The sequence below is a fragment of the Aythya fuligula genome, chromosome 6, assembly GCF_009819795.1.
Source record: "Aythya fuligula isolate bAytFul2 chromosome 6, bAytFul2.pri, whole genome shotgun sequence".
NCBI classification, from domain to species: domain Eukaryota; kingdom Metazoa; phylum Chordata; class Aves; order Anseriformes; family Anatidae; genus Aythya; species Aythya fuligula.
This window is the reverse complement of record NC_045564.1, coordinates 12,591,953-12,605,603: the sequence shown is the minus strand read 5'-3', so window position 1 is coordinate 12,605,603 and position 13,651 is coordinate 12,591,953. Positions and strand designations below refer to the sequence as shown.

Below are 13,651 nucleotides of genomic sequence, written 5' to 3'. Positions count from 1 at the left end.
AAGTGCTCCACAAGGACATACACATGGGAAGGAACAAAGCAAGGATGGAGCTTATTTTTCCAGTATTCTCTTGTTCTTCCTACCCCTGTAATTTTTACATAATCCTCACTAGTTGCCATAGACCTTGCAGGTAACATTTTCTTCAGACTGCCAACGTGGTCATATAACATTTTTAAAGGTTTGAAGGTAGCATATATAAAAAAAAAATCTTACTTCTTAAAAGGGGTGCTGCAGTGAGAACAATGCTATTTGTATATGTTTGTATTTTGGGATGTGAAACAGAAAGCTTGAACAATTAACAAAAAGTACAACTATATCAACGTGAAGTTAATGATTGAACAAGGGTAGGTCTGGTTATATAATAGAATTGTGCAAATGAAGCTTTTAGTCCAGATCTATCCTCATCTATTCTGGATTGTTTGCACAAAAATGTGGCTTTTTCTTGGGATGACCTTTTCTCTGGGGATTCTAATTCCTGGAAAACTCTGCTCGGATCTGCAATATGATGGGTGAGTGTGAAGGGGGTCATGAAGAACTATGCAATCACTGACATTCTCAGGAACTGTGTAAAAATAGTAATAACATCTCTGAAATGAAAATGTGGATGAAGGGTTACTAACCTGTAAATTTGTAAGATTTGAAAAAAGAAAACATACAGACAAGAAATGAGAAAGAGTGAATCAATCCAAGCCAACAAAGATATGGTGGCAGCTACAGGAGACGCAACATGTCCCTGCAACGCATCTCTGCTATCATTAGCTGAAAATCATTTGGCTGATCCTCTTTCAAAACTTCTGAAATGAACTTTTGAAATCAGATGCTGTAGGAATAAAATACTTTTTCGGAGTACAAAATGATTGAGCAAAATTAGATCCATTAATAAAAGAAATCTGGGGTTATGTGAAGAGGATGCTCAGATGCTGAACTCCTGTTTTAAATCTGTAAAAATAATTTAAAAAGCCAATGAAATTGGTCCAGACAATCTTCATCCAAAGGTGTTCATAAAATGAGATTATCACTTTTTTTAACTGCAAGTATTTTTGAAAAGTCTGAAATGCCTGCTTTTGCTGTATTCTCCATTCTCAACTCTGCTTCGTAAGAAATGAGTGATATAAAATTGTGCTGTTTGCCTGTCTAAACAATTCTGATAGGCATTAACCCTCAACTTTACAAGGAATGACAGGTCACTCTTCGCCTTTACAGCAGCTGTGATTTGCAGTAGGGGCACAAATACAGTGCAGAGACTAACTATCCATATAGAACTTCATATATGGAATTTTCTAAAGTCAACAGGAAAGTAGACCTGTGATTAATACTTCTGGGTTAATTATATCCCCTAGATACAGCTTTAAAAAGAACACAAAACCAAGCAAATAAGCTCCTTCACAGTATACCTGTTCAACACCTCTCCTGGGAGAGCATACACAGTCACTACATCTCCCTTTACAGCGCATTATTTCCCTTTAATCTTTACATTTGTGTCAGGGACTTGCTCAGAGCCTGATGTTTTCACTGGGCAGAATTCATGGACCCTTGATTATGTAGTGTTCAATTTTGTTTCTAATTGCTCTTCAGGACTGAACCTGTTGAGTACTTGCATAGGATTTAAAAACACACTTAACAGAATGATCTGTGTGACTTTGGACTAGCAGTACCTGCACAAAGATGAAGCAACTGGTAAAGCCCAGCAGGACTAACATTTTCGTCATAATTTGCTCTATGCAACAACTGAAATTAAATATCAGAGGCGTGTGATCTATGAACATCCAAGGAAATGCAGCTTGTGCTGAGAATGGTCCTTTAATTTGGTAAGAAAGCTTAACCATAGCATTTAAAAAATGTTGTTCTTGCATGGTCACATGGGCTGACTTTGCACTTCTGCACTGAGAATCCTAGTCCATAATCATAAATGAGTGTGTGCTTTCTAATTTTAGTGTACTATTAAAAATGATCTGTCTCCACACTGGCTATTGTAAAAGGTTTATCAGTAAATAAGAGCTGGCCATCTGGCAGCAATCTGACTGTCTGGCATTTCTTTCATTTGGTGTAATTAAGACATAATGTCAATGAGGATAGAAAGATATTACAGGATATTGTTTCCCTTCCTGACAGACAAAGCACGAAGCAAGCCCAGGCATTTCTGGAGAATAAACACGGAACTGCAGCTGAGATGTTTATTCTCCTAGCAAAGATGTTTATCCTGCATCTACAAGGATCTATTTCAAAGATACCATGGTTGTTGTATCAAACCGTTAGCAATGCAAATGTAATCATTTTGCCCCATAGATAAGGCTGCTGCTATGTGCTAACAGCATCTCCTGAACCAGTTGCAAACAGCTCACTTTAACTATCAGGTTCTGTTAGTCCATCAGCAAAGGTGATATATTCAAGAGAGAGAAAAAAAAAATCCTGCCCTCCTATTTTTCAGTGGATAATGCGAATAAATTGTGAATTCTATTTGCATGTATATTCAGCTGATAATAGTACATTTGTATGGAAGCACAAACGATAGCAGTTGCAGTTCAGATGAGAGCATATTATATTGATGACCACAATGATTCACCATGCAAGGCTTTTGCAATGAGAGTTTCTATCACAGAAGCCTTAGCAAGTAAATATATTTTTCTTTTTTACTTGACCTGTAAAGGTTTCAAAGCCTACTGAAGTCACTGAAGAAGACTGTGAAGTTGTGGTTATTGGTTACTAACAAGTAAGCACATTTCCCAGGTTCCCCATTTGACCGCATCAGTAGTAGATAACTGCCACCTCACCTTTGAGAAACACGACATAATTGTCAAAATCCACTTGTTATTATGAAATCCTTTCATTAGAAATATCACACTTGTTATCAGACCTGGAAAGCTGATCTGTGAACATCCCAAAAAAAAAGAATTACTTTTTTTTTTTTTTCTATAAAGCATACAGATTTGTTTTCTGCATTTCCAAGCACTTTAATTTGTTCTTTTCCAACTTTTGATCTTTTTTTTTCTTTTTTCAGATGAAGTCTGCTGTAAATTAAAGTTTCATGGGGCCTAAGGAAAATATATTCCCAGACACTGGATCTGTGTGTCATTTTTGGAAATAGTAAAACGATAGATCCTGTACAATACATTTTTTGTGTTTTCTGCTGTTTGAGTAAGAATATGTGCTTCTGGAGACCACTCTATTCACTGCTTGTGGAATAAATTGGCAATTCTTATGGCGAGCAGTTTGTGAACATCCCAGTCTCTTAGCAACTGGTGATATCACGGCAATCTAACTTTTTTTGCATGTTGAAATAGATTAGCAAAGCACAAAGCCTATTTGGAATAATTGAACAATTCCTGAACAGGAGGAACAAAAAGAGATTTTATCAGTGATCTTGTTTTGGCCCCAGTCCTGCAGAGGCAGAAACACACACCAGGGCTCATGCAAGCTGATATGATGAATAAAGGACTGCCACTAGCAAGGAAGCAGAGCTAACCTAATGCCCCAGCAACAGAAAACCCACATCACTTAGTCCTGTTTGTAGCTAAAACATTCCAGAAATTCATCACTCAGACATGCTTTTCTTAGAACATTTACATGTTTTGTCTTCCTTCCACATGAGAAAATACCTCCCTTTGATTTATGGCAATCATGTCTACTTTAACAAATATTAAAACCTGTCTTGTTTCTGTACTTAATTTCCAGAGATCAGGTTTTGCATATTGTGCCAGAAACATTTCAGCAAGTCCAGCATCTTCAGCATCTTTGCAGCACTTTAATGGTGAGTAAGAATAACCAGGTGTGCCTAAAAAGCACAGAGGGGGCTTGGAATGTAAAACAGATTTGCATGTAAGCTTGGACAGGAATGAAGGTGAAAGTAAACTTCAAAAAGCTACACCTAAGACGTTTCTCTTAGTGTAAGGCTAAATTGCCCCTCCACTAGATGAAAGAATTTATGGGGAGACGACAGTTTCATTGCATGGCTCTGGGAAGGTGCTGCTACTTATCAATGGTGCCTCAGTCAATGGAAGCACCGAGCCTGTGCTGCATGCTCTAGGAACAGATTCCTGGAGAAAAGTTAAGAAAAGAATCTGAAGAAAAACTTGTTCCATTGTTTTGATACGCAACTACTCTAAATAAATATATTTTCTCGTTCTGAGAACAGAGCGTGATTTGTGCATTTCCTTATTGTCCTCTGCCTAGCTGGATTTGTGGAAGCCCCAGCTGCTTGAAGACATCCGGGCTGGAGAAGACCTACACATAAGGGTCCCAGCTCCTCTGGTGCAGGAGGTGAAAGACAGCTTAGATCAACATATGATCTCTTACAAGTACGACCTCTAATTTCCTGATAAGAAAGGCTGGCTCTAGCAATCTTCTTTGCTATTACAGTAGGATCAAACCCTTTCCAATGAGCAGTCAGCAAGTACTAATGACAGGACCCAATCTTTGTTCCAACTGCCTCCAACTTATCTTATCTTGCCCGATGCACAGATATTATGGCTACCTCTGAGTTTTAAAAGCATGTTCCTCTATGCCCTGTTTATTCACCTTCCACTTAGCCTGGACTGCGAATTTGGAGCTGGAACAGAACAGAAACTGCAGTCTTCCTAACTGTTCTTCCCTTGACCAGGCTAGGGAGAATTTCCAGGCAGCATCTAGTGCAAGAGAAAAATCCCAGCCTTTAACAAAGGTCCCAGTGGCAGGTCCCCACTGCGCACAGGTGAGAGCCACTAGCTGCGTTATCACAGCTATCCAGCCACTCATCTATGCCAAGGGCCACGCTTTTGTTTCCAACCAGAAAATCTAATTCAGATACAAAGAGTGATTATAAAGCTACATGGGATTAAATAAGATCTATTCCTCATCCAATCTCACTCCCATTTGGAACTGACTTTTCCAGGTAACCAGCAGCTAGCTATATTTCATATAAACCATCCTGCAGTCACTCAGGGCTGATGACAAATGGCCTATGGACATACACTGACATTTACCAATGAAAGATAAGCTAAAAGAGAATTGGTGCCACTTCAAAGCTGTTTAGAGTTAAAGCTGATCTTGACATCCTGCCTGACAAATTCTTTTTAGTAAGTGTGATGCCCTGACAACCAGACGTGGAGAGAGATGAGGTGGCAGCCAGTATGCATGATCTGGCATCAGGTTTAGGTATTCAGACCGAGACAACAACCCAAAAGATATTTAGCCTCAATCAAGGCTATTCATTTTCTAATGGCTTCAGCTGATTCTAGGGGAAAATTAAATATTAATCAGAAGTTAGCAGCTTAATTTTTATTTTATTTTTTGGATTGGAGCCAGAATAGTATCCACCTTGTGTAAGCTCCTAAAGAGAGAGGCGGATAATTTAAAAGTCAAGCTGAAATTTTGGCTTGAGGGATTGAGATAAGGAATAAGGCAATGTTATAGTTAAAATTCCTGTGACAGATTCAAAGCTGGAGACATCTTTTAGAAGGTGGTTGACATGCAAGGAAGGTAACGTGACAGTTAGGTGAATAAAGATAGAGACATAAATGACAAATTATAATCAGGACATAAATATTCTGACTGTGTCAGATGCTGGGACTTCTGTTCTCCAGAGCTCTGATAAGGCATTTTGTGTGTGGTTTCAGTTCAGGGGAATCTGCACTGCTACATTTTAGTCTGAAGTTCAGATGTGAATAAACATCAAAGCCCAGAGAGACAGTCAGCTGTAACCACTCTTAAAAGTTAGATGTGCAGTTTCCAGAAATGCCAACTGGTGCTAGTGTCAGCAGAATAGCCTATGAGCACTTATGGTGTTTGAAATCAGTGTTTAAGCTACCTTTGCAATTGTCTTATCACAAGCGCCTACAATGAGCACAGATTTGTGAGTGTTACAAGTGGCCGCTTTCAGTAAGAAAGAACAGTGTCTGATATGAAGTCCTCTGAAGCCAAGGCAAAAGCTTTATGGATTGCTCTTCCTCATGGAATCAGCCCTATGCCACACTCTTTTCTGAACGAATTCCGAGATAAAAAGCAATGAGGTCTTTTTAGAGAAAAGATCAGGGTTTGTTCTGATTTTTTCAAAGTGCACCAAACACCTACATGAAGTCTTTGCAAATTGAAAATGTCTCTATAAAATACAAAGAAACAGTAATCTTAAAATTTTCAGTTTCCCCCTGACTTTCCCCAAAAGTGGTATTTTAGAGTTTTGCCCAGGAGCAGAACTGGTAAAGGAAAGTAAGATCTTGAACTTTTTTTTTTTTTTTTAAATCGTCAATGGTTAAAAAAAAATCTAATAAAATTATTATTCATAAAACCCAATGAAGACTTCAGCACTTGGAACTTTCTCTTACAAAAAAGTAACCATTTTGTTGATGGTGATGAATTTGCCAGGCAGCTCAGAACCCAAGGGGCTACAGCTTTTTATTTGTTAATATAAGTTGTGTACCCACCATGACAGTTCTTCAGTAATCATTAGGGATTTTTTTTATTTCCTATCTCCCAAATTTCCCTCCTTTCAGAGTCCTGATAAATGATGTGCAGGAGCTTGTGGACGAGAGTGTGCTAAAGGAGAGAAGCCAAAGGCAGGTCCCTGAAGGTTACAACTACACTGAGTATCATCCGATGGAAGAGGTAAAGATGAACCTGAGTTTGTTTGCTTTCTTTGTTGCTATTTTGTATTTGCCACAGGAAGCAGCTCCCTGCTTACAGAAAGCTATACTGGAGCTCCTTCTGGCTTTAGGGGTCTTTTTTGAAGGATCAGTCCTTACTGTTTGACTAGAATCTCGTCCTCATGTATTTTGTTGAAGCTACCCCTAAATTTCCTGCTGAACTTACATGTGGAAAATAAATACTAAGATGGCAGATACCGTAATTGTAATGCAGTTCTGGAGATTTGATGGTGTGGTTCTGCATCCAGCAAAGACAACAGAAAGACACCCAATGGGGTGGGCATGTTGAATAAGATTCGGGATAGAGTATCAGTGTTGTATTGCAGTGATGTTGTCTTTTACCACCCAGTGAGATATGGCCATGTCTTTGCCTGCAGGCAAGTGAGAGACCTTCCGTAAGCGTTAACTGATATCACAGATTGATATCACAGCTTAGGTCTGAAGAAAACATTGCTTGTCTAGGAAAATCCTTTAATCTGGAAATAGAGGTGGATAAGAGAAGGAAACTCCCCCTTAGCACCAAGCGCTCTCTGTGACTGTTTCAGATTTATGAATGGATGACTCAGATCGAGAAAAACAGTGAGCTGGTGACTCAGCACTACCTGGGGAATACAGTCGAGAATCGAACAATTTATTATCTGCAGGTAAGGCAGGAACTTTATTAAAATAAATAAAAGTACAAAGAAGAAAACAGGATTCAGATCTTCCCTAAGACTGTACCTATTCCAGTTCACTGAAATGAAGATGGTTTTGCTCCCCCTACAGTGCAGTAAGATTTCCCAATGTTCATATACACTATCACTATAACCTTGCTATTGCTGTTATATTGCAAAAGCAGACAAATCAACTGGAATCGAGTTTAGAAATATCAGTCAAGTTGAAACTAGCTTGGCAACAGCTGTGTGTGAGGACCAAGAATTTTATTTTCCAGTTTTTATTTTTCACAGCATATAACATTTCTTCTACAAGTATTCCATGATACTTTTTATTGGTAGCTCTAGTAAAAACTGTAATCTTAATAATTGGCTTAGTTATTGTCTAATACACTCCTATCACTGAGTAAAATTAGATTCCCTGCCTTTCTGTGCTTCCCTGTCTAAAAAAAAGAATCTCAGAGTAAGAACAATCAGACCTGTGAATGACTAATATAAATGAAGAAGAAACTGTTTCATTGAAACTTCTACTCAACAGGCACTTTAAAACTCTTGCCCTGAGTTACTTCAGAGATGGGCTCATTAGGAAGGAGAACTTATCATAATGATGTCTGCAATAATAATTATCTCAGATAACTCAATAGTATATCCAGGAACATCCTTTTCTTCATGTATTAGGCTAGGCTATTTTATTGTAATGTAAGTTAGCCCAATGACCATTTTTATACTCTCTCAGATCAGTCAACCATCAAATAAACCCAAAAAGATCATTTGGATGGACTGTGGGATTCATGCCAGAGAATGGATCGCTCCAGCCTTCTGCCAGTGGTTTGTGAAAGAAGTGAGCCCTATCTTTTCCACCAAAATAATAAAAAACACTGATTGTTTTGAATGCTTCAGTTTTCTTCTCTACAGTGGTACCAAGCATTATGCTTTTCCTGTTAAAATATGATGTTCAAAAATAGTACACAATACAGAAACCTAAGTCCAAATCACAGTTTGAGATGGGATACGGGACAATATTTGTTAGCACGTTGTATCCTCTATCTAAACTGATTCTAAAGACACTTAACTAGACAGCAATTTCTACCTTTTCCATGGTGGCTTTTGGATCAAGCCTCTCTATATCACAAAGACACAGTCCCCCTGGAATGAAACATCCCTAAAAATGCAGTACAGCAATGTTCTAAAATACCTGGTGCACAATGCCTATGGCATCGTGTTTTTCATTCTCTGCACCCTAGGAAGTGCACTACAACTGGATACACTGTCACTTTGTTAATGGCAGAAGGTAGATCTCTCAATATATCTGGGGATCAAGTAGATCTTGGATACCACAGTAATATCCAGGAGTGAGTGATTCTTTGATGACGTTTCTAAACAATTTCTTTACAATGATTACCACTATATTCTCTTCTGTTCAGTCCTTTGTATTTTTTATTTTCAGATTCTGCAAAATTACGAATCTGATGCAACGATAAGAAGATTTCTTCAGAATTTGGATCTCTACGTCTTGCCAGTCATCAATGTTGATGGTTATATCTATTCCTGGGAAGCAGTAAGTAGTGAAAATCCAGGACCAGACTGAAATTTAGACGTGCACAGCATGTTTTGTTCATTTTAGACACAGTCATAGCAATTATATTTAAACAGAGAACAGTGACAGAATCATTACTCACACAAATCCTCCTGTGGCAGAGAGTTTTTTTTTCTTCTGGTAAATCAGCAGTCACTTGAGATCAGAGGGCAAAAAATTCCTAGCAAATGTCATGAGCCTTAGGAAGGTAGAAAGTCAAAACCACAGGATCCATTGCTTTCAGGCTTCTGGGAATGGACTGACTTCCCTGCTAACAGCTCAAGGCTTGAATGATAGAGTTAAGCATGTCTGGAGGAGTCAGTCGTACTTTGCAAGAAATCTCAACTAGCAGACAGATCTAATCACCTTCGCAGCATAGGGCAGAAGACTTGGTCAAATGTTAGGCTATCTGGCTTTGAAATAGATGTGCTCTCCCATATAATCTTCCTTATCTGATATGGAGAATAACGCGAAATATAGAAACATCTTTTAATTCAGAACATTAGGACGGCCCAAAATGTTCAGTCTACTGCCACATGGACCCTGCTGTCTCTCCACTTACTCCCCAGCAGGTTGGGAGCACACCACACACTGCATTTGGATGCACTGGTCATTCAGCCAGGAGGCTCATACAGGCAGTGCAGTGAGTTCTGCAGGAACCAAACATGGCAGTGAGTTTAACAATGAATCAAAGAGCAGCTAGATTAGATGGCAAAAAAAGCATTCATCTTCCTGAATCTGAAATAAATGTAAGTTCAGCTATCATCTCTTTTGGACAAAGAAGTATCCCTCACAATGTCAGGTCCTTCTTAGAAGTGGAACACCGCACGGAAGCAGTTTGGTACTACAGAAATAACATTGTTGTTTTTTAAAAGCTCAGAAGCTCATTTCAAGGTGCATGAAGGCTTGTGGAAGATATCAGCATGGCAGTAATAAATAAGATGTTTGATCACTAAGTTTTATCACCCTTGAGCAGAGTCCCCTATAATGCAAGAGTTACTCAAGAATGCAGAGGTCTAAATAAAAGGTGTGCAATGCCATACTATTATTAGTCTCTTTGGATCATCAAGTTGCAGTTATTTAACTGGAATTACTTTTGTTTAGGAACGTTTATGGAGGAAAAACCGTGCACCATATATGAATGGCACCTGCTACGGGACAGATCTGAACCGAAACTTTAACTCCTCCTGGGGCAGTAAGTTCCAAGTGTTTCATGTCAGCTACATATAATAAATACATGCAGTATTTATACAGTAAATAAAGCAAGAATAATAACAAGTCTCTGAAATAAGATGAAACCCTATATGAAAGGAATACTCATCCCACTGTCACCAAGATACACGTAAAAGTAAAAACCTGGTTTGTAAAAATATTGCTATTGACTTTCAACTGGCATTTACTTCTGGAAGCAGAATATTAGTGCTTACACAACTGTACTTCTAATTCACTGCAGGAGCAAGCATCACCAGTGTTAGGAGTCCGTCAGTTAACAGCCAACATTTGTATCTGCCATGAATTTCAAGGGGCCTCCAAAGGTTTGCTGGTAGGTTGCATACTGTTGTTGTGTCAGTGATTTCATTGCAGCCAACCTGGAAATGCGTGTAAAATAATTCATAATTTTCAATTTTTAGTTGCTAGCAAGAGAGTAAAGCATTCGAGTCCCTCTGAGCTTTCTAGTCTGACTGCCCACATACACACACACCTGAACACCTCCAGGTAAATTTCCCTATGAAGTGGAGTTAATATGTTTCTCCTTTAATTCACTTTTTGTATTCCTCTCCAGGTGTTGGTGTTTCTTTTAACTGCACCAGTGAAGTTTTCTGTGGATCTGGACCAGAATCAGAGCCTGAGACGAGAGCTGTGGTCCAGCTTATTGAACAGAAGAAGAGTGACATTTTGTGCTACTTAACAGTACACTCCTACGGACAGTACATCCTCACTCCATATGGTTCCACAACCACACCTCCAAGTAACAACGAAGAACTGGTAGGGCAAAACATTCATCTTTCACACCAGTAGAGAATTAGTACAAGCAGTAGCACCTGGCACAACTCTTTGAACTGTTGATCTTTCTTTAAAGAAAACTTCCCTTGAGGCAGGTCTCCAGGGCTTTAGCATGCTCATTGCCCTTGTGCTGGGCTGTGGTCTCCTCAACGTTCTCAATTGTCTCTTGAATGGGCAGTACCAGCAAGGCTTCTCTGTCTCAGAATTAACCCTAATCTTTCATCTTAAAGTAGGAAAAGTGAATTATTACAGTGTTACTACAGTGCAGTATAGGTAAGCAGAGAAGAGCACCAAGTTCTGCCTGCAATCATTTGCTGCATGCAGGAATGTGTTTGCACTTCAGGATGCTAGTACGTTACATGCATGTGGTTGTCAGAGTTGTATCCAGAATGGGTACAAACATGTTCATTTGGAGAATGGGAGCAAAGTAGACACCTACATTTTGGTTACTATTCTCCCTTAGTTTTTGAGTGCTTTAATTTAAGTTCACTAAAATGCATATTTATGAACATTCCCACAGCTGTTGCACTAGTGAAGAGCATGTAGGACCTGGGTTCAGAGTTCATACCAGACACTGGAGAAGTGATTCAGTCTGTCTATAGTTCATTTTCTAAAGATGGTGAGACACCGACTCCATGGCAATAGGAGAAGTGTAAGAGATCAATAACTGCTCTAGTCAGTCTCAGTTTGCTATGCAGCATAGGCTCTAATTCTCCAAAATGCATCTCTCCAGCACTAAAACAAAACCAGTATCTTCTCCACCTAATAACAGTTATCTTTTTAAAATGTAATTTGCATTAAAAAAAATCAAGACCGTTTTGCCCAGATGTTTGTAATGGGTTTCTCTAGAGTCCTGAACTAATAGAAATAAAACTTGAGGCTGATCACAAGTAAACTTATAGCTGAAAGAGATACAGATTTTGGACTACTAGCAATAATTGCCAACTTTACTGGTACTGACAAAAATGCTGTTTGTATTTTGAACATACAGATGCAAGTTGCACAGAAAGCAGCTGCTGCCCTGATGGGAAAGTATGGGACCAGTTATAAAGTAGGATCAACCTCTTTAATTTTATGTAAGTTTATTTTCCCCTTTAATTGCTCTGTTTTTCAAAGAAGAGAGTCATTCTTGCGTCATAGACATCAGCAAGTGCTGTTTTGCCAAGGTCCTTCTTTGAGTAATATTTAATTGCCTGGTTTGGTGGAACATCCAAGTAACAGTCATTTGAATACAAGATAATACTGTACCGCATAAAGCTGACTGCAAGAAGGAAAGAAGCATTGATCAGAAGCCAGTTCTTACATGAATTCCTCACAGATACATCACAGGGGACAGAAAGAGATTGGTGATAGATCATCCTGACCCTGCTGAAGTCAGCAGCAGAACTCCTATTTGTCTTCACTGGAGTCAAGCAAAAATTAAAATCCCAATCAGGTCTACTCCATCAGACATTATCACATTGCAGCTGCCTGCAGTTCGGTGCGAAATGTGTCAGTCTCAGCCTCATTCCTACCAGACCAGATAGCCACATCACGAACACACCACGACAGCTCATCTTAGTTGACAGTCTTAACACAGAGGACTTGAGGGCCCTAGAGACTGCCTGGTAAAAACAATCCTTTCCCACCAAGCAGGAAGTCATGCCAGGCACTCAGAACAGTAAGTAGCTGGCTTCAGTACACACGTGGTTTTGCATATTCACAATGTCTGTCTATGCCAGTCTCTGCATGAGCAATGTGGTGTAAATCTAAGGTAACTTGTCCATGCCTAGGACTGCATGTTGCCAGGGTTTGTACTTAAACTGAATGGGTAAGAAAAAAAAGATCCATGAGGCAGATAAACAACGATACAAGGAGTAGCCAGAATTTTTTTCAGGCTTGAACAAAATCATGTTTAAAAATATATGTGTTTAAAAATATACAGAGAAGTTCAATGTCAATGTAGGAAATGAAATACCAGAACAGAAAAATGGCCTATGCACCTTGTATCCAACACTGATCATGGCAAAAAGCTATAAACGCAGAATCTGTGGAACTCATCTCTTGTACAATATCATCTTATGGAAAGTTGTTTCACTTAGGAAACTCCATGGAAGACTTTAAGAACTGGAGCAACTAGAAATGCTGGTCTCCATGTCACAGTGATGTATGATTACTGCTTAGCTCAGGGATTCTGGTATAACCTTGCATTAACAAGAGGTATTTCAAAGAGCAATGCTTAATACATATATCTCCCCTCTATTTTTAAATTCACAGACAGTAACTCAGGCTCCTCACGGGACTGGGCTCACATGATTGGCATTCCTTTCTCCTATACATTTGAACTGCGAGACAATGGTACTTATGGATTTGTTCTACCTCCTGACCAGATCCAGCCCACGTGCGAGGAGACTATGTTGGCTGTGACAACCATTATAGACTATGTTGACCAGAAGTACTTCCCAGGTGGGGCTGTGATGCTGACCTCAGGCAGCCTGAGCCTTTGCCTGAGTGTTGTATTTACATGGATTGCTTCTTAAAAACACTACCAAAAGCCCCCCAAGAGACACCAGACAAGGTATAACATCCCTTTGAAATGACAAAAGTATATTAGCAGAGAAACTAAATGTCAAGTATTTCAATAAAAGCTCATTCCAGAAAATTCAAGTATTCACTTGTGGTTTTGATAGCTCTGTTTTAGGGACTTGTTGGATGAGGTGCTATTCCTACCTCACGGAGCAGATCAGAGAGCATTTCTTTGCATTCTCAAATTCCAGAAGCTCGACAGAGTGCTAGAGGACAGGAACCACTGCAGCTTATCGAGC

General features: G+C 39.2%; 1 protein-coding gene across 1 annotated transcript; it reads left to right on the top strand.

Annotated features, from left to right (window-relative positions):
* The first annotated feature begins 429 nt into the window (after window positions 1-429).
* On the top strand, window positions 430-13,366 carry CPO (carboxypeptidase O). The gene is made up of 11 exons (XM_032190599.1): window positions 430-509; window positions 3,673-3,748; window positions 4,171-4,295; window positions 6,465-6,576; window positions 7,160-7,258; window positions 8,004-8,108; window positions 8,715-8,825; window positions 9,948-10,038; window positions 10,627-10,829; window positions 11,839-11,923; window positions 13,104-13,366. Exons 1-11 carry the CDS (start codon window positions 430-432, stop codon window positions 13,364-13,366), a joined length of 1,350 nt encoding a protein of 449 aa, XP_032046490.1.
* Window positions 13,367-13,651: the final 285 nt, after the last annotated feature.